This window comes from Nannobrachium achirus (genome assembly GCF_963921795.1).
Source record: "Nannobrachium achirus genome assembly, chromosome: 2".
Lineage (NCBI taxonomy): Eukaryota > Metazoa > Chordata > Actinopteri > Myctophiformes > Myctophidae > Nannobrachium > Nannobrachium achirus.
The window spans coordinates 47,678,666-47,698,418 of NC_137811.1; the positions used below are offsets into that span (position 1 = coordinate 47,678,666).

Sequence of the window (19,753 nt, forward strand, 5' to 3'; positions counted from 1 at the left end):
CTCCCCCAGCTCTTTCTCCCACTTGTTGATTGTGGCATGACAATGAGGTACATGCTATTGGAGACTTGTTCCATGATGGGGCTCGAATGTCTTTTCTGCAGTCACAATTTAATAACCCTAAAGTACAGTTCTATGGAACAGTTCTAACTCTACTTCATGTAGCAGTGTGTAACTAACTGGGGAAAGGGCGCTATTTGATTTAATTGTATTCTATTCATATTACCGTATTTAAATACAGTATTAATTTATTTTCATTGCTCATTTAAAAGTATAAATATATATATAATAAAGATCTAGGGCAGGATATTGGGAGTGGCGGGGCAACGACCTACAGTAGTAAGTTAACTTCTATTGCTCAACTGCAAAAACAGTAGGCAGAGATGTGTGAAATAAGGCTCACAATGTTCATGTGTGCAAAGAACAAATAGTGGTCACAGTCAAGTGGCTGTCTAATATATAATATCCCTGTATATCTCTCCATTAACTTTGTTTGTGTTTATATGTGTGTGCATGTATGACTATGTCACAGACTACAAAACTCAACCATTACAAAGTCACTTCATACAGCAGTGGACCTTTCATCCACACTGGTGGTCTGTGAGTAAATAGACCCTGTTCTGACTCTGTCCTCAGGGATGAGGGTCTTCAAAACCTTACATAGCCTACATGGAGCCCTGTTCACCAACCTCAGGAGGTGCCTCCTGAACTTCTCCCCTACAAAAACATACAGGATGGGGTTGATGCAGCTGTGAGAGTAAGCAATGGCCTCTGTGACTTGTAAAGCCAATGTTATTGCCTTGCTGCTTTCACATGCTGTATAGACTCCATATAACTCCAAAGCTTTGAAGAAAGAAGCAACGTTATAGGGCATCCAGCAGCAGAAAAACACGGCTACAACTACAAGGACCAAACGGATGGCATGTTTCTTGGATGATTGGCAGTGCACAAGCCTCCAAATGATCTGGCTGTAGCAGAAACACATGATGACCATCGGAATCAGCAAGCCAAGAATGTTCATTTTGAAAAGGCCGAAGATACTCCAGTAGTGCCTTTTGTTTGCTGCATTGTCCTCGTACAAAGGAGCACAGAATAACATTGTTGTATCATCCCTTGGAGCCTCCTGTACCTGAAGAAAACCTAGATCTGGAAACGAGGCAAGGAATCCAGCCACCCACGTAACAGCAGCTGCAATCATTCCAAAAGTGCGCGTTCGTGTTTTTAATGCATAAATTGCCAGCACTATAGCCAGGTACCGGTCAATGCTCATCAGGGTGATGAAAAAGATCCCGCAGTAAAAGCCAATATGGTAAGCACCGAGGACCACCTTGCACATGAAATCCCCAAACAGCCACTGGTCCCGGGCTTGGTGGGCTAGGAAGGGAAGGGAGCATACTAGCAGAAGGTCAGCAAAGGCCAGGTTGAAGAGGCAAACATCGGTCATGCTACGGAGACGCACCCCACAGAATATCACCCAGAGGACAAGTACATTTCCTAGAAGACCCAGGATGAAGAAGATGGAGTAGAGCAGTGGGAGAAAGTAGGACCCATGACGATCGTATGCACACAATCCGTAGTCGCCATCACCATAGTCCTCATAATAATATTCTGTTGTTTCTGAACTGACAGCAGTTGAGCTGAGAGAGAAATTGGATGATAATAACAGTGTTGTAATGAAAAGTGTATTAGATAAGTTAAAAATGACATAGGCCTATAAAATAGCATGACTACATTTCACCTTCTTCATCTTTGTTTATTTTTAAATTATGTCCCAGCTTCACCTGAACTGCACACACAAGCGCATCTTCTTTGCTGGACTAACAGCAGCAAAGAAGATGGTGGCTACGAGGTGGAAACATCCTCATACCGTAACTTTTCGCCAATGGGCTCTAACTTTTTTAATGTATGTTCTTGCATAGCAGATAAGCTTAACAGCCAATCGTTGATTTGTTCAATGTATTTTCTCTGTGTTTGTATTGGAACTTTGGTCCCCTCAGTGATACATTTATGTCAAGTTTTGGGTCATCTGCATAGCTTTGGTTTTGTTGTCCATAATCTGAGCCAGTGGGAGCATGTAGATATTGAACAGAAGTCAGAGTCAAAAAATTGGAGCCTTGCAGAACTCTGCCAGCAAGTCACTTCAGTTTCTAGATCAGTTTCTAGATCCATAGAGCAAAACAACTAACTAGGATCAGGCTAGGAATGAAAGGCAGGGCAGAGTTTATACAGGCTGATGAGACTCCAATCTACAATCTAGCCTCCACACAACTGTCTCCACTCAGATAATCAAACACAGAGAGAGACTAGAAGATGTGCTCCCGGGGCGCCTGGTGTCCTAGTGGACCAGGCGCATACCATATAGACATTGCCATTTCGGCATCAATGCCTGTCGGCGACGCAGGTTCGATTCCCGACTCGAGCAACCTTTGCTGCATGTCACTCCCTGTCTCTCCCCCATTTCCTGTCAGTCTACTGTCCTATCCAATAAAGGCAAAAAGCCCAAAAACAAATCTTAAAAAAAAAAAAAAGGTGCTCCTACCGGCACTCTTTGGAAGCCAATCTTAGCCAATGAGGATGGAATATGACAAATCTGACAGACCTGTTTGGTTTAATTACTATAGAGATTACTGTGTACCGATTTGCTTGTTTGAACAAAATCTGTATGAGTAACATACGTAGGCTATATACGTGTATATACAGGGTGAAAATAGTCTCTGCCATGCCTTCGGGCTGGTGGAGACAATTAGGAAGAACTAAGGCATGGGGGCAAATGTAGCATTTTAATATTACAAAGAAACAGAACAGTAAGAATGTTTTTTTTCTTTCTCCAAGCTATATTATGGGATTGAGTAATTTAAACCTTGCGCAGGAAATGTGTCTCATCTCTGTTTATCATCATCACCCCCCTTTTAGACATGAGGCTGATTCTAATAATCCGGACCAAAGTATGATGCTATACTATAAATAGCAACAACTACACACAGAGGTGTTCCTGGCTTGACAGGTCTAAATGGGTTAAAAACTAAAAGTAAAAAAAAGAGTTGATTTTTATGTCAAACAATAGTAAAAATGCTCACCTGACAGTGCTGTTGATAAAATAACTTGTGGTGCTGTCCATCATTTACTGTGCTGTCAAGATGCCAGGCCAAAACAAAAACCTATATATTTTTTGTTTTTATTTTTATTTTTCATAGGAATACATTCTCAATGTTTCTATATCATATCCAGTTCAGTTGTGCTCTGTAATATCTGTTATGCAATGTGTTTTTGCTTATGGGAAGTGCAACCACACAACACCTCCTATGGGCTGATCTATAGGTTTGCTACTGATATGTGTTATGGGCTACTGAATGCATGTAAAACACTGTAAGTCAAGACAGGTACGGCGAATGTTTGTGTGAGATCATCAATGCATGGTCCATAAATCTACACATGAGGTATACTGTATGTACAAAGGGATTGCACTTGTTTTAAATAGAAAAATGAATGCAAAAATATATTTGCAATGTTTGTTAAGTGGACCTGCAAAACCGCATTTGCAACATGTGCAAATAACCACACACACACACACACACACACACACGTGCACACACGCACACGCACTCAAGCACACACACACACACACACACACACACACACACACACACACACACACACACACACACACACACACACACACACACACACACACACACACACACACACACACACACACACACACACTCACTCACACACACACACACACACACACACACACACACACACACACACACACACACTTCCTTCCACTGTGGCGGTTAAAAGTGCTGAAAGGGTTTTCCTTTTAAGCTAAAATGAAAAACAGTGTGATGTTCAAATGTGTTGCTTTTTATTTTATTTTACAAGGAAGTCATAATCATAATTCATGCAAAAATTCAAAAATCTATAATCAACATATACTTAACTGTACTGTAGCTGCTTTTAAAGCTTTCTTTGCAGTATTGAATGAAATAACTATTTACAATTTTATACATTTCAATAAGCATTTGGCAGACGCTCTTATCTAAGCAAGATACAGACTACAGTAATCACATACTGTACAAACATATTCTTTTTACTTTATCTTTATTCAAGACGTTTTCAAATTTTTCCAAGTAAGAAATAAGAAAAAAAAGAATATATATATATATATATATATATATATATATATATATATATATATATATATATATACACACGTGTATATACAGCATACCACATAGAGGATATGGCAGGAAATAAGGTCACAGGCCTGGTCTGCATCCAGCCATGCACTACAACCCGCGGGTACAGCAAATACATATTTCTTTAATAGACAAAGGCTTCACTAATATGGATCTTTTTCTAAACTCAGATTTTCGTACACCCGCATAGAAAAATATCTAGGTCCTCACGACAAAACTGTCTAGTAAAAAAAAAAGAATCCATGCCTACACAGATCCACTGAATCGGATATTTTTGTAAATCTTAACTTGTTTATCCGGATACAAAAAGATCCGGTTTAGCGGCCGAAATCTCCAGCTTTGTGTGGCTGCAAGCCCCAATCGCACAACAAAATGTGCGATTTGAAAAAGATCCATATTCGTGTAGCCAGCACCTTATTCTCACTAGCAGGATGTTTTTATCATTTGAAGTGAAACGGCTCACTACAAGTTTGCCACACTCATAAGTGTGACAAAGAAAACGATAAATAACCTCTACAGGAGCTCTCTATCCTGCGTTCTGCGCCATACTCTATCCAGCCAGAAGTCCCTTTTTTCAAGTTTGAATGATTTCTGAATGTATTTGTTGTGTAAAACATTATGCCCACCAGAGTAAAGGTTGTGAGTGCATGAATATAGAGTAACTAGACTATACAACTCAAACATTGCTTACACTGTCACTTCATACAGGAGTGGACCTTTCATCCATGGTCTGTGAAAAAACAGACCCTCTTCTGACAGCAGAGGACCTCTCATCCACACTGGTGGTCTGTGAAAAAACAGACCCTCTTCTGATTCTGTCATCAGGGATGAGGGTCTTCAAAACCTTACACAGCCTACATGGAGACCTGTTCACCAACCTCAGGAGGTGCCTCCTGAACTTCTCCCCTACAAAAACATACAGGATGGGGTTGATGCAGCTGTGAGAGTAAGCAATGGCCTCTGTGACTTGTAAAGCCAATAAGATTGCCTTGCTGCTTTCACATTGAAAGAATCCATATAACTCCAGAGCTTTGAAGAAAGCCACAACGTTATAGGGCATCCAGCAGCAGAAAAACACGGCTACAACTACAAGGACCAAACGGATGGCATGTTTCTTGGATGATTGGCAGTGCACAAGCCTCCAAATGATCTGGCTGTAGCAGAAACACATGATGACCATCGGAATCAGCAAGCCAAGAATGTTCATTTTGAAAAGGCTGAAGATACTCCAGTAGTGCCTTGACCTTGTGTATGCATCTGCTGTGGCATAATTGTCCATCTTGGTGTCTTCGTATGAAGGAGCACAGTATGGAATTGTTGATTTATGTACCTGAAGAAAAGCTAGATCAGGAAACGAGGCGAGAAATCCAGCAACCCATGTAACAGCAGCTGCAATCATTCCAAAGGCACGTGTTCGTGTTTTTAGTGCATATACTGCCAGCACTATAGCCAGGTACCGGTCAATGCTCATCAGGGTGATGAAAAAGATCCCGCAGTAAAAGCCAATATGGTAAGCACCGAGGACCACCTTGCACATGACATCTCCAAACAGCCACTGGTCCCGGGCTTGGTGGGCTAGGAAGGGAAGGGAGCATACTAGCAGAAGGTCAGCAAAGGCCAGGTTGAAGAGGCAAACATCGGTCATGCTACGGAGACGCACCCCACAGAATATCACCCAGAGGACAAGCACATTCCCTAGAAAACCCAGGATGAAGAAGATGGAGTAGAGCAGTGGGAGAAAGTAGGACCCATGACGGTTGTATACACACAACCCGTAGTCTATATCGGGGTAGTCAGAATAGTCGTAGTATTCCTCAGTGGTAGGTGGTGAGCTAAGAGAGAGAGAAATTGCGGGATAAGAGTAGGGATTAGGTGCATTTTCATAAACAAAGGTTTGAGTATACATGATCAGGTCTGTTTAGGCATGAAAACAATAGAATAAGATAACATGAGTAGAGGTAGGACATATTAATAATAATAATAATAAGACTCATAATAAGAGATATATTCTGAAAAGTGCTTTTTGAGTGTGACTTTCTATTTTCATCACCTCTATTTAAAGATAAAAAATGAATTTAACGTTAAAATTAAGTTTGAAGTTACAATGGGTTTGTATAGGAAGGGGCGTGTGACATGTCAGACAAAAAGTATGATCAAATATTTAAAAACGGAATCAAGCAACTTAATAACAGTTTGGGGTGCACACAAAAACCAGAGTAGAGTGAAAATGACCCCAAACATTTATAAGTGAAATATCCCTTTAAAGTCAAACAATAGTGAAAAGTCTCACCTGGCATTGCTGTTGATAAAATAGATTGAGGTGTTGTCCATCATTGACTGATGTGCTCTGTCAAGTTACCAGGCCAAAACAAATAGATATTCTCCAATTCAGTTGAGCTATGTAACTTTCTATTGTGTTTCTGCATGTGATTGCAGAATACGTTGTTAGTATTACCACTTCCTATGGTGGGTTGATCCAGGTGGGTTCTCAAACTTTCCAGAACACTTGAGAAAATGTGAAGATACCTTGTATACACTTATACTGTATGTTGGTTTGTTTACTGTTGAGTGAGAAAACGACTTTGCACATTATTAAGCAAATCATTTGGGGACCCCAACAAATTATTTGGGAGGGGGGTCCACAGTTTGTGAACCACTGGGTTGATCTATGTGTGTTATACTGTAGGTTATGTTTGAATGCATTTAAAATGCTGGAAGGTGGAGTAAATGTTTCCGTTACATCATGCAATGCATGCCCCATAAATCTTCATACAAGAATTATATGCTTATTTTGAATAGATACCGGTACATGCATGTAATGTTACTCAAATTAAAGATCTACAAAGTGGAACGTGCAAAGATGCACTTGCAACATGTGCACCCCCCCCCCCCCCCCTACCAATGGTTTGTGTGTTTGTTGAAATGCGAATTGTTTCCTGTAACTGCTGTGGCTTTCATCAGAATATATGAAGCGCTGATAATAATGCTTGTAGTTACGTCCATCACTGACTGTGCTGTGTTGAGATACAATGCGAAGGCAAAGAGATCTTATTCTATTGCATGTCCAGTTCAGTTCTGTTAGCCATCTACAGTAGTATTTTTGCTTGTGTGTAGAAGTGAAATGTTATGACCACAAAAATAAGTTATTTCGAAAATAGCAGATGTTGATGCAACTTTTCACAGTTTTTTGTTGGTTCCTTCCCCTGAAATGTAGTTCCTTCTGGGGTCCTCTTGTCTTTTCAACCGGTCTTTACAATCAGTAACTTAAAGGTTGTTGGTGGTGTTTGAACCGAACAGCTGATAAATATCATAGGTTTCCAGATCATTTAGCTCTTTTCTCCAGATGGTTTTATGCTGTTTGGTGGACTTTATTTAATGTTGCAACTTGCAACCTGTCGCAGCGGAATTAACCCATTGCAGGCCGTTGTGGTTTGGGGATTCTGTTGCAAGTTGTTGCAGTTGCAACTTGTTGCATTACAAATCACAAGTGTGGACAGGGCTTAACTATTTTACACAACCCTAACCCATCTGTTTGGCTTGATTTGAAGTGAACAGATCACTTTGACCCCAAACAAAAAAGGTGTTTTGCCAGCACTCACAGAAATGTCCTTTGCATGTACTTTTATTCACAGATAGGCACAGCCAAACCACAAACACGTCTTCCTCAGTGTGATAATGAAATACAGAAGTCAGTAAACATGCCTAGTCATCACTCTCAACACTTAGGAATAGGCCTACGCATTTTAAGAAAGGACTCAGCTCTAATTAATTATATATGTACAATATGTATACAAAAATAGAAAATACCAAAAAGTTAAACAACAACAACATAAAGTTAAGATATACATTATTGAATACAAAAAGTCTATTTCTTATTCACACTAAAGGCCTCTCCATACTTTGACCAAAACTGCCGTTTTTGGTCAAAAGGTCCTTTTCTACCATAAAATTATATCCCTCGGGACTTCTGAAAAGCATTGGACCGAACGAGAGTTCGGAAATTTGCACGTCGGAAAACACAACTCACCGAACATTTCTGTCGAAGTATGGAGAGGCCTTAACAGGACTTGTACAGTATGTGCTATGCTGTACAAGTGGTGCTTGAAAGTTTGTCAACCCTTTAGAATGTTCTATATTTCGACATAATTATGACCTATAAACATGCTGTGTTGGAACCCTATGGTTGTTATCCCGTGAGTGTTACTGCACACCAGAGTTAGTGAGTAGGGTCACATCATCATGCTCCAGTGGTGTACGGTAACTAAGTGTGTTTACACAAATATTGTACAATTTTGAGATAGTTTTTACTTTACTGGAGTATTACCAGTATTCTGTACTTTTACTTGTTCTACTCCACTACATCTCAGAATTGTTTACTACACTACATTTATTTGAAAACTTTAGATACTAGTTACTTTGTAGATTTTGATTATTATTTCAAAACATACATTACCCACTTCAGCCCTATATGCATTTCGACCATTTGAAAATAGACGATCTACAAGCTCACAATGCATTGACACATTGTGAGCTTGTAGATCTGCTACAGTATTTTCAAAAGATTTCTTTGACATTTTATACATTTGAAAAGTTGTGAAATGGGACATTATGCATAATGAGTACTTTCTACTTTTTGTATTTTAATACATTTTGATAACCCTAACCCTAACCCTCACACCAAAATACCTATGAGAGTGGAATCCGCGTTCCTCCAATGCATTTCAATGATAAGGGAGCGTTTTTTGCAGAAATCCTCTGCTGGCATGAAACTGCTTCACTCTCATTGAAATGCATTGGCGGAACGCGGATTCCACTCTCATAGGTATTTTGGTGTGAGGGCAGCCTTAGTAAGTAAAATTTGAATACTGGTACTTTGACTCGTAACAGAGTATTTCTACATTGCAGTAGGCTATTGATACTTTTACTTAAGTAAAAAATGGGTATACTTTTTCCACTACTGGGTAATTCCTGCTCTCCCATTGTAGGTTCACCTGCTGCAGTTTGTTTCAGATTATTATTTTTTTAGCCTCTTGTCAAACCAGCTAGGTTGTTGTCACATTGATATATATATATTGCAGAAATATAGAAAATTATAAAAGGTTCACAAACTTTGTACAAATCAAATTCTCAGTTCTCAGCTTGCCAGCCAGGGTAATACCACCACACATCAACTCACAGGTGTATTGGAGGTTTCATTTTCTGACCTAGTTACATCCTGCCTGCTGAACTGCTTGAAGAGTTTGTATCTAGACAACACACCTGTGAGGGACTTTCTAAACTTCTCCCCCACAAAGGCATAGATTATTGGATTTACGCAGCAGTGAGCCAGTGCAATGGACTCTGTCACAGTCAATGCAGAGTTGATCATATTAGAGGCCTGGCAGTTATTTAGGATATCGAACAGCTGTAGAGTCTGGATGAAGACTATGACATTGTAAGGCACCCAGCAGACAATGAACACACAAACAATGGTGAATATCAGTTTCATGGCTCTGTTTTTCTTTGAATTCCTGGACCTCTGCACCACAACTAGGATTCTCATATAACAGAAGGTCATGATAGGAAGGCTCACAAAGAGCCCCACTGTGTTCTCCCCAAAGTTTCGGAACATCTTCCACCGCGTCGCCGTCTCATCTGGGTACAAACTCTGGCATGTCGGAGGAGGAGCTAAGGAGCTAATCTCTTCATTGTCGTACTCTTGCACCATTTTAGCAAATACCACTTGAGGAATTGTCATTATAATTGATATGACCCAAATAGTAACACTTGCCACAGCTCCGTAGCAGAGTTTTCTGGCCCTCATGGCTGCCACAGCATGAACGATGGCCAGGTAGCGGTCCACACTCATCAAGGTGACAAACAAGGTCCCGCTGTAGAAACCCAGCTGGTCAGAGTAGAGAGAATAAGAAATGAGTGCATGAAGGAAATGATGACTATAGTCTCAAAGGGACAATGGGTAGGCTATAGAGTCACATGACATCACGTTTGGGACCAAATCTAACAGCTTCATAATGGCGTGATAATGGGACAAAAGCAGATACAGTAGGCCTATATCACAGCTTCAGACCTTTTCTGAATTGTTAGGATCAATTCCAGAATTCTGCATTCATATGATCCACCCATCTAAGTTTTAAATTGTTTTACAAAGCAGGGTACAGCAGCATCAACACAGTTTTTAACCAAAGAATCCCGAAATGCTTCAATTATCATATTGATCAACATCAAGAGCAGAATCAAATAAATAGAGGAATAAAGAGTTCATTGTCTTTTGGTTCTTCTCATAGGCATTACCTGAGTAACCTGACAAAGCAATTTTTTAGCTCCAGCAATCGTGGACGGCACTGACGCCATCTTGAAAAGTATGCCTTTCCAGTAGTTATTTTTTCCTGAATATTTAGTATGTTTAAATCATACCCAATAGTAACAGAATCCATCTCTGAAAAATCTGTTATCAATTATTTGGGGTTTCAACCACATACTGACTTATCTAATATTTGATTCATTGCAAACAGACCACTTCGGGGTGAGCCCAACTTGTTTGCCTAACACCATACCAAAAACAAAACAAAAAAAAAAAAAGAGCACGCCAATAAGTAATGTCAAGGACCCCCAAATTGATAGGACCCCCATCTGAAAAGGTTTTGTGCCAGGGACCCCTGGAAGACAAGACTTGTTCTATCAGAAAATTCTAAAATAATTCAAAACGTTTTGAGCCATAGGCCTACCAAAATCTGAGCGGTGGTTTTACCCCCCCCCCCCCCCTTCCCCCCTGTGTGTGTGTGTGTGTGTGTGTGTGTGTGTGTGTGCGCGCGTGTGTGTGTGTGCCTGGCCTGGCCTGAAAACAGCGCCCCTCCCTTAACATGTGTGGTCAGAAAAGGTACTACACCAGGCTTGAGGCTACATACATACAGACAGACAGACCCACCCACCCACAAACAAACATACCTACACACACGGCCACGCTATGGAGACGGTGTGACCACCGCTCAAAAATCTAAAACTAGTGCATGCAGTGGAGGAGAAATTCTGGTGCCAAGAGGCACCAGCGCCCATGAATCTTTTTACTATAAGCTAATTTATCTTCTCTTTCTTGTTGACAGGAAAGTGGTAATTATACTTTAGTCGTTACTTAGCCTACTGTATTTTGTTCTTTCATTTTTTTTCTTTTTTTTTTACTGACTATATCTACTGCATAGTAGGGCCTACTGTGTTCTATTCGTCTGTCATTCAATGTTATATGAGATACTTAAATGGTTTCCTGTGGAAATAAGCTTAGTCTTTTCTAGGATCTCCTTTTAGTAGACCTTGTACCAGTGAACTGTACCGTCATGAAACTGTACCTTTTCCTATGCAAAATTCTAATGAAGTCTTCAATCAATCAATCAATCAATCAATCAATCAATCATTATTTTTGTCTCGGATCTGTTGAAATAGCAAGGGACATAGCACTGCCCATATTGACAAGAAATCTGCTTGGCACCTGACTACAAAATGATGTCACGGACACGGCTTAAGAGCCCCACAGGGAGGCCGATGTGATTACAGGCTGTTAATGCATGTGACAAGAACAATTTGGACAACAGCTCCCCTTGGTGGTCACTGGCTGCTATTGCACAGGGATCAGACGCAGGAACCCCACTGCAACTTTTGCTCTGTCTCTCACTCATAGCTGTTAGTGCGGTATGCTATGTCCAAAAAACAGCTCCCGTAGGAATTTTGTGCTAAAATTGTTTTTTTTGCAGATCTTGGTTCTATAGGGTCCAAACTATCAGAAAATGATGGGGGTCAAATTTTCAGACCCCTCCCTCATTTCCTGGGGGCGGGTCACTTCAGTTTTGGCCCTATTCGGCTATGTATCCCCAATTTTCCATAGGTTATTTTGCTAATATTGATTTGTTTGCTGTTTTGGCTTCTTTAGGGACCAAACTATGAGAAAATGTTGGGGTTCAAATTTTCAGACCCCTCCCTCATTTCCTGGGGGCGGGTCACTTCAGTTTTGGCACTATTCGGCTATGTATCCCCAATTTTCCATAGTTTGTTTTGCTAAAATTGATTTGTTTTCTGTTTTGGCTTCTATAGGGACCAAACTATCAGAAAATAATGGGGTTCAAATTTTCAGACCCCTCCCTCATGTCCTGGGGTGGGTCACTTCAGTTTGGGCCCTATTTGGTTATGTATTCCCATAGGATCTTTTTGCTAAAATAGATATTTCTTGGCTGTTTTGGCTTCTATAGGGATCAAACTATCAGAAAATGAAATTTTCAGACCCCTCTCCCATTTCCTGAGGAGGGGGGGGGGGGGTCACTTCAGTTTTGTCCCTATTCGGCTCTGTATTTATATACTTTTTTCTTCTTTTCTGTTTTGGCTTCAATAGGGGCCAAACTGTTAGAAAATGACGGGTTCAAATTTTCCATGCAATTGAAGATGCCAGGGCAGAGCCCCTGTAGGAAGATCTTCCAGGTGTCCCATAGCATGATCTGATGGATGAAGATTATTCTATCAAAGTTCTTATAGTTGATGCCATCTTCAGAACATGAAAAAGACACCAAGCATGCTGAAGCTTCAGGATGCATTCAACAAAAGCATCATAACGATGATGGCTGGCTATGTTGAGGGTCTAGTTGTCTTTGATAGGTATATGGATCAGTCATTAAAAAATAAGACTCGACAGAAGAGGGCAACTAAATCTGTGGAATACAAAGTCTTCATCCAGAGATGAAGCTCACTATGTCCATCAAGGAACACTTGACTGCTTGAATAACCAAGGAGAAGTTGACCTGTGTGTTAGGCCAGGGACTGCTTGAGTATTTCTCAAGGGACAGTTCTTTCATGCTCGTTATCGTATATGAGACCTTAATCAAGGGACATGATTTTAAGGAGGTGCACACATGAAGAGGCTAATACCCTGATTCCTAATCAGGTCCTTGCCTCTGCGGTGCCTTGCGAGACATAATGTGTTTGGTCACCTGACACAGATGTCCAATTGCCCTGAGCCCTGCGCTTCCACCAATTGAAGAGAATTGGTGGAATTCAGGGTAAGTTCCAGTCAGGTGTCTTGCCCTACCTGTTCTAAAGGTAGTACTTGAGCTCATCAAATGTGTCTGCAAAGCAGGTTGCAAGGGACAGTGCGGCTGCTCAAACAATCACCTGTCTTGCACTCCTCTCTGCAAGTGCTATTGAATAGATCCTGTATTTGACAAGATATAGTGACGTCTGGTCACCCTAACCAAGGCAAACGTAACGCCTCATTTTCCACCGCTAAATGAGTGAAAGACGTGCTGTTATCAGAGATTGAGATGTGACTATTTAGTAGAGACTGTGTGCCAACAGTATAAGGGAGGGCATAGAAACAGTGATGATGAATAGATCCTGTATTTGACAAGATTAAAAACAGGCCAGAGGTAAATGCTACCCCATCGATCCAGGATATGGGTCTGAAAATTTGAACCCCGTCATTTTCTGATAGTTTAGTCCCTAAAGAAGCCAAAAGAAATCAATTTGAGCAAAATAATCCTATGGGAATACATAGCTGGATATGGCCAAAACCCCAGGAAATGATGGAGGGGTCTGAACATTTGAACCCCATCATTTTGTGATAGTTTGTTCCCAATAGAAGCCAAAACAGAATTGTAGCCATTAGCCAAATAAAGTCCTATAGGGATACATATCCAAATAGGGCCAAAACTGAAGTGACCCCCCAAGAAATGGGAGAGGGGTCTGAAAATTTGAACCCTGTCATTTTCTGATAGTTTGGTCCCCATAGAAGCCAAAACATTAAAAATATATATATTTTAGCAAAAAGATCCTATGGGAATACATAACCGAATAGGGCCAAAACTGAGTGACCCGCCCCCAGGAAATGAGGGAGGGGTCTGAACATTTGCACCCCATTATTTTCTGATAGTTTGGTCTCTATAGAAGCAAAAACAGCAAACAAATCAATTTTAGCAAAAAAACCTATGGGGAAATTGGGAATGCATAGCCAAATAGGGCAAAAACTGAAGTGACCCGCCCCCAGGAAATGAGGGAGGGGTCTGAAAATTTGAACCCCAACATTTTCTCATAGTTTGGTCCCTAAAGAAGCCAAAACAGCAAACAAATCAATATTAGCAAAAAAACCTATGGAAAATTGGGGATACATAGCCGAATAGGGCCAAAACTGAAGTGACCCACCCCCAGGAAATGAGGGAGGGGTCTGAAAATTTGACCCCCGTCATTTTCTCATAGTTTGGTCCCTATAGAAGCCAAAACAGCAAAAAAATCAATTTTAGCAAAAAAATCCTACGGGAATACATAGCATACCACACTATGTAGCAGTAGCTCCTCACAATGAACGAGAAGGGAAGACTAACAGACATGTCAGCAAGTGTATGAAGTTTGTTTTGAGTGTATGAAGAAATGGCTTTATTGTGTCAGAAGCATGGGGGAAATCTACAAAGCTGCATGAGTGTCCATTAAGCATACAAGCAGATGAATTGGTCATTATATTCAAGTTACTGTATGTATGTGTATACATTATACTAGTAAGATGCCTCAGGGCGACATGTGACCTCGCCCTAAAGGGCTTGGCCATCTGGCCAGTGATATATATCGGACCAGTTACCTATATGCATGGTACCCCTGGTAACCATATATGGAGATCCATGTACTATGGGTACCAGTTACCCATATATGGAGACCACTGGTACCCATGAATGGAGATCTATGGTACATCCCTTTTATGCCCATACATGGAGATTCCTGTCTGAACCAGCCACACAGATATGGACTGTCTTCCTCCATATATGGGCATTCCCATATGAAGTCCTGTAGATATGGGCTTAATATTGATGACATTAGGGATCTCCATATATGGGCATAAAAGGGATTCTGTTAGAGTGGTTCCCATGACATCACAACATACAATCCCTTTTATGCCCATAGGAGATCCCTATCTGAACCAGCCACACAGATATGGGCCATGTCTCTGCCTTTTTACATAGGTGGACTTTTACATAGGTGATGTCACCTTTGATATCACCTGTGATGTCACAGTGATGTGTCAGAGGATTGAGAGGAACCACAGTGTCAGTGTGACGTACAGACAGAGATACACGGACAAGTTGTGCCGGTTTTCATAGTAAACTTGCGACCTATGGTTGCAATTAACTTATCTTTCAATTTTAATAATACCAATTGGTATATATATGTGTGTGTGTGTGTGTGTGTGTGTGTGTGTGTGTGTGTGTGTGTGTGTGTGTGTGTGTGTGTGTGTGTGTGTGTGTGTGTGTGTGTGTGTTTTATTTTCTGATGATGGATCTCCAAGATTTTGGCTTAGAGTTTGATGTTAATCTCTCAGTGTGTTGGGGCTAATTTATACTTATACAGGGATATAAGTAGGCTATAATATGACTGTCACTGTATGTATATGTATATGCCCTGTACAGTATGACTGTACCACTCTCCAAAAATATCAGATTTCAATCTACCCTCAGCACTTCCCTTTTCTGTTGTTTACCCTTCTCATGCGTATAATTGATATGACACGTATACGTTTAATAAAGCAAAAGTTCACCATAAGAGCAGTGTTTCGCAAAGTTGATTCCAGGGACTCTCTGGGTCTAAATGCACCCATACAAATATGTAACTGTACAAATGGAACCAAATGGACCCTAACAGGTCCATGTGGTTCCATTTTACACTGTCAGAGTTAAGGGGAGACCTTGAAATGTGAAGGTTTGAGAAACATTGAGAAAAGTATACAAGTCTTACCTGGTAGACACCTTTCATCAGCTTACATGACACGTGTCCATTAAAGCCTTGCTGGTTCAGGAAGTTGTGGGCCCAGAGAGGCAGGGAGAGAACCAGCAGCAGGTCAGACAGAGCCAGGTTGAGAAGGCAGACGTCTGTCATGCTCTTCAGCCGTATGTACCTCAGCAGAACCCACACAACACTGGCATTGCCTGACAGTGACACCCAAAAAAGAGATTGATTGATTGATTGATTGATTGATTGAATAATTTATTAGAAGTTTGCATAGTAAAAAGTACAGTTTCATGACATTACAAATCACTGGTACAAGGTCAACTAAAACAGATCTTAGTAAGCTTTTCGGCTTATTTACACAGGAACCACTTTATGTATCTCATATAACAGTGAAAGACAGACGGAATGAACACAGTACTATAGGATAACATCAATTACCAAAGCAGGAAAAGAATATATAGGTAAATAAAATAAACAGAAGAAGCAGATATTTACATTACACATCATCACACTGGAGCTGTGACGAAGGGCTCCAAGACCGAAGCCTCTCAATGCATTCTCCACAGTGGTCACACCATCCAGCTAAACTTAAAGTGAGCTATATATCTATCCTACATTACAGGAGCAGTGGTTCTCAAACTTTTTTATTTTATTTTCAAGGATCCCTCTCCTGTAAGGGTCCATTTGGAACCCTCTCAAGGAACACTAATTCCTGGACCCCGCTTTGAGAACCACTGCACTAGAGTAAACCTACCTGTACCTCCTGGTTTCCTTGGAGAAGGGGTGTGCAACTTTGATAATGGCGAGGGCCACTATATTTCCACCTTCACTCCAGAGGGCCACATTGCATATTGCGACGTCCTACTTTGTCATTCTAGTAACTCATACAAAAGAAGCAAAAATAGCAGATCTACAAGCTCAAAACGCATCGCAGGCTATTTTTGCTTCTTTTGAATTGGAATCCTGAATAATTTTTTGTTATTTTTTAATTGGAATCCTGAAATGTAACATTTTGATTTCAAACGCATTTAGTGTTATACTTATGTTAACTTAAAGGGATATTCCACTTTCAAAAAACTTTTTGTCATTGTATGGTCTAATCAGGCTTGTATGAACACCCTGAACAGTTTTTAATTTTCTTCATTCAGTTTTTAGATATTTGATGTAAATGTTATCTGGCCCTCCATGCTCAGGGCCTCTCCTCACACACACTCATTGTAACTTCAAACTCCATTTTAACCATGATAGATTCATTAAAAACACTGGTGACTCATACTACCCTCCTAATACGTGAGCATGCCGTGTTTTTTCCATAACGTTTTTCATGTATTTTTAATAATTCTTTGGGAAAATGGAAACAAATAAATACAATAAAAATATATAAAAAAATACATGAAAAATGTTATGGAAAAACATACGGCCTGCTCACGAATTAGGAGGGTAGTATGAGCCACTAGAAAAAAATAATGGGTGTTTTTAATGAATCTATCATGGTTAAAATGGAGTTTGAAGTTACAATGAGTGTGTGTGGGGAGAGGCCCTGAGCATGGAGGGCCAGATAACATTTACATCAAATATCTAAATACTGAATGAAGAAAATGTAAAACTGTTCAGGGTGTTCATACAAGCCTGATTAAACCATACAATGACAAAAAGTTTTTTTGAAAGTGGAATATCCCTTTAATGAACCTAAATACAAATACATTGGACATAATGAAATACTAGTCATTAAGCTACTAATATAGACTGACGGAATTAAAGCAGGTCATATTAGGAATTTTAACAGCTGAAATCAATAATATATCAGTATTACAGTATTAACCTGCAGGCCGCATTAAGTGAAGGTGGGGGCCGCATGTGGCCCCCGGGCCGCCAGTTGCCCATGTATGCCTTGGAGCAATCTACCAACATAAGTATCTATTTATGCAAATAGATCTAATCTGGTTTGGATCTAGACATTAGACATCAGACATCAGAGTTGGAAATGAAATTGTATTATTACATTTTGACATACCTAGCAAACCAAGGCAGAAGACCAGGTAGAGTACAACTGGTAAGACCGTGGACATAATGAGAGTGGAGTCCTGATCACAAGGAGTGGTGGACATGGTGTAGTCGTCTCCGTAGTCATATGCAGTGGTGTCTTCGTAGTCATTATCCATGGAGGTCGAGATGTGTAGTGGTACCTCTGTTGAGTTCATTTTGCTGAGTCAAGAGGAAGGGGTTGGGGGGGGATCACTGTTAGTGGTTCAACCGGGATAAGAAAGCTTTAGTGCATTTTTGTCCTCCTTGAAATCTGAGACACCCAACTTGGACAATGCTCCAGAACCTAAACACGTAATTTGACGCTTCGCAAAGCAACACAATGCATGACACCATCTTTATCACTAAACCAAATTTAGCATGGTTTTAGTGACACAAAACACAAGTCTGGTGAGAAAATGTAATCATTTGCCTAAAGCATATTGTCAGTGCTGGGGATCAACCTATTTAACATAACAAATGAAGCAGCCAAGTAATGCTTTACTGGAAGGAGTTCTGTGGCCTTTTACTTGACCTTTTTTTTGTTGTGGTGAAAACCCCTTTATCAGTCATTCAGTGAGTCAGGGCCATTGAGCTGGTTTAAGGAGCTTCAAAGTGTAGAAAAACTGCACTACTAAAATTGTCATGCTTCAATGATACATAATTGAACAATAAATAAATTAACAATTGACATGTGTGAAAATCATATCACTTATGTTGCCTTCATAAGTGATATATGAGATACAGTATAAACCATATACAGTACATTTCCCATATGGTCTAGTGTAGACTCTAGACAAGACATAGACTGGTTTGTCTCTGTATGAATTTAAGTAATACTTAAGATTACAGCCCAATAATACATAATAATATTATTTTATAATAACATTACTACTTCTGTACCACAAATGTGGGGTACAATTATGGGGAAAATAACAGTAATAAACGGCTAACAATTGTGTACTTAACTGTATAGGCTATTTAATAAATACTTGGTGTAACAATGTTGTTTTGGGTGAACTAAACAAAAATTCAGATAATCATGGAATAACAATTTTGAGTTCATGAGGAACTGAATGAATTAGGTTGTAATAAATAATAGTATATTTATAAATTCATGGGGTATGAGGTAGGTATACGGGGACAAATACATAGGGAACCAGTGAAAACTCCTGGATAGTCTACTTTGTAGATTTAGCTGCTTCTTTTATAATTTTAATAAATTATGTACTTTATTTTATTTGTATTCATACTCTTATTTTATTGGATTCTGTTTATATGGTGCTGTTGTGAAGCCCTGTAACTTTGCTTTGATATAGGTGCTATACAAGTAAAGTGTATTATTATTTTATTATTATTACTATTATTAATCTATTTGTATTTATTACAAATTACATGGGCTATAAAATGAAGCTTTGCTTGTCTTGTTCACAGTTAGCGTTGTGAGCTGTTAATTGGAGCGGTAAGCACCACTGTAATTGTGAAATAATTACAACATAATTAGCGGGCTGTAATCTAAAGTGTTATTACATTATTACCCTCTTAACTATCTATCTCTCATGCTGACAGGATTTTCTGATAGTGACATTCATGGAAACTCTCTCAACCACATCTCACAAATGCACACCATTACAGTTACACTCAAACCACCTGCTATACTGTATATGATCTGTATAGCGACCCCTCATTTCCTGTGGCTGACTGATTAACCATGGGAGCACAGTGTGTGTATGTGGGTGCACGTGTGTGTGTGTGTGTGTGTGTGTGTGTGTGTGTGTGTGTGTGTG

At 40.0% G+C, this 19,753-nt stretch overlaps 3 protein-coding genes across 3 annotated transcripts; all 3 read right to left on the reverse strand.

Moving 5' to 3' along the window:
• Positions 1-559: 559 nt before the first annotated feature.
• On the reverse strand, positions 560-1,606 carry LOC308301074 (C-C chemokine receptor type 5-like; the record flags this gene model as incomplete). Its single annotated transcript, XM_080744972.1, has 1 exon — positions 560-1,606. The coding sequence occupies exon 1, from the start codon at positions 1,439-1,441 to the stop codon at positions 560-562; it is 882 nt and encodes a 293-aa protein (XP_080601098.1). The 5' UTR covers positions 1,442-1,606.
• A 3,293-nt stretch (positions 1,607-4,899) lies between these two features.
• LOC308298709 (C-C chemokine receptor type 5-like) lies at positions 4,900-6,015 on the reverse strand (the record flags this gene model as incomplete). Its single annotated transcript, XM_080742359.1, has 1 exon — positions 4,900-6,015. Exon 1 carries the CDS (start codon positions 5,842-5,844, stop codon positions 4,900-4,902), a length of 945 nt encoding a protein of 314 aa, XP_080598485.1. The 5' UTR covers positions 5,845-6,015.
• A 3,091-nt stretch (positions 6,016-9,106) lies between these two features.
• Positions 9,107-18,145, reverse strand: LOC308302661 (C-C chemokine receptor type 5; the record flags this gene model as incomplete). Its single annotated transcript, XM_080746946.1, has 3 exons — positions 9,107-10,083; positions 15,951-16,141; positions 17,959-18,145. 3 exons carry the CDS (start codon positions 18,143-18,145, stop codon positions 9,367-9,369), a joined length of 1,095 nt encoding a protein of 364 aa, XP_080603072.1. The 3' UTR covers positions 9,107-9,366.
• Between the last annotated feature and the right edge of the window lie 1,608 nt (positions 18,146-19,753).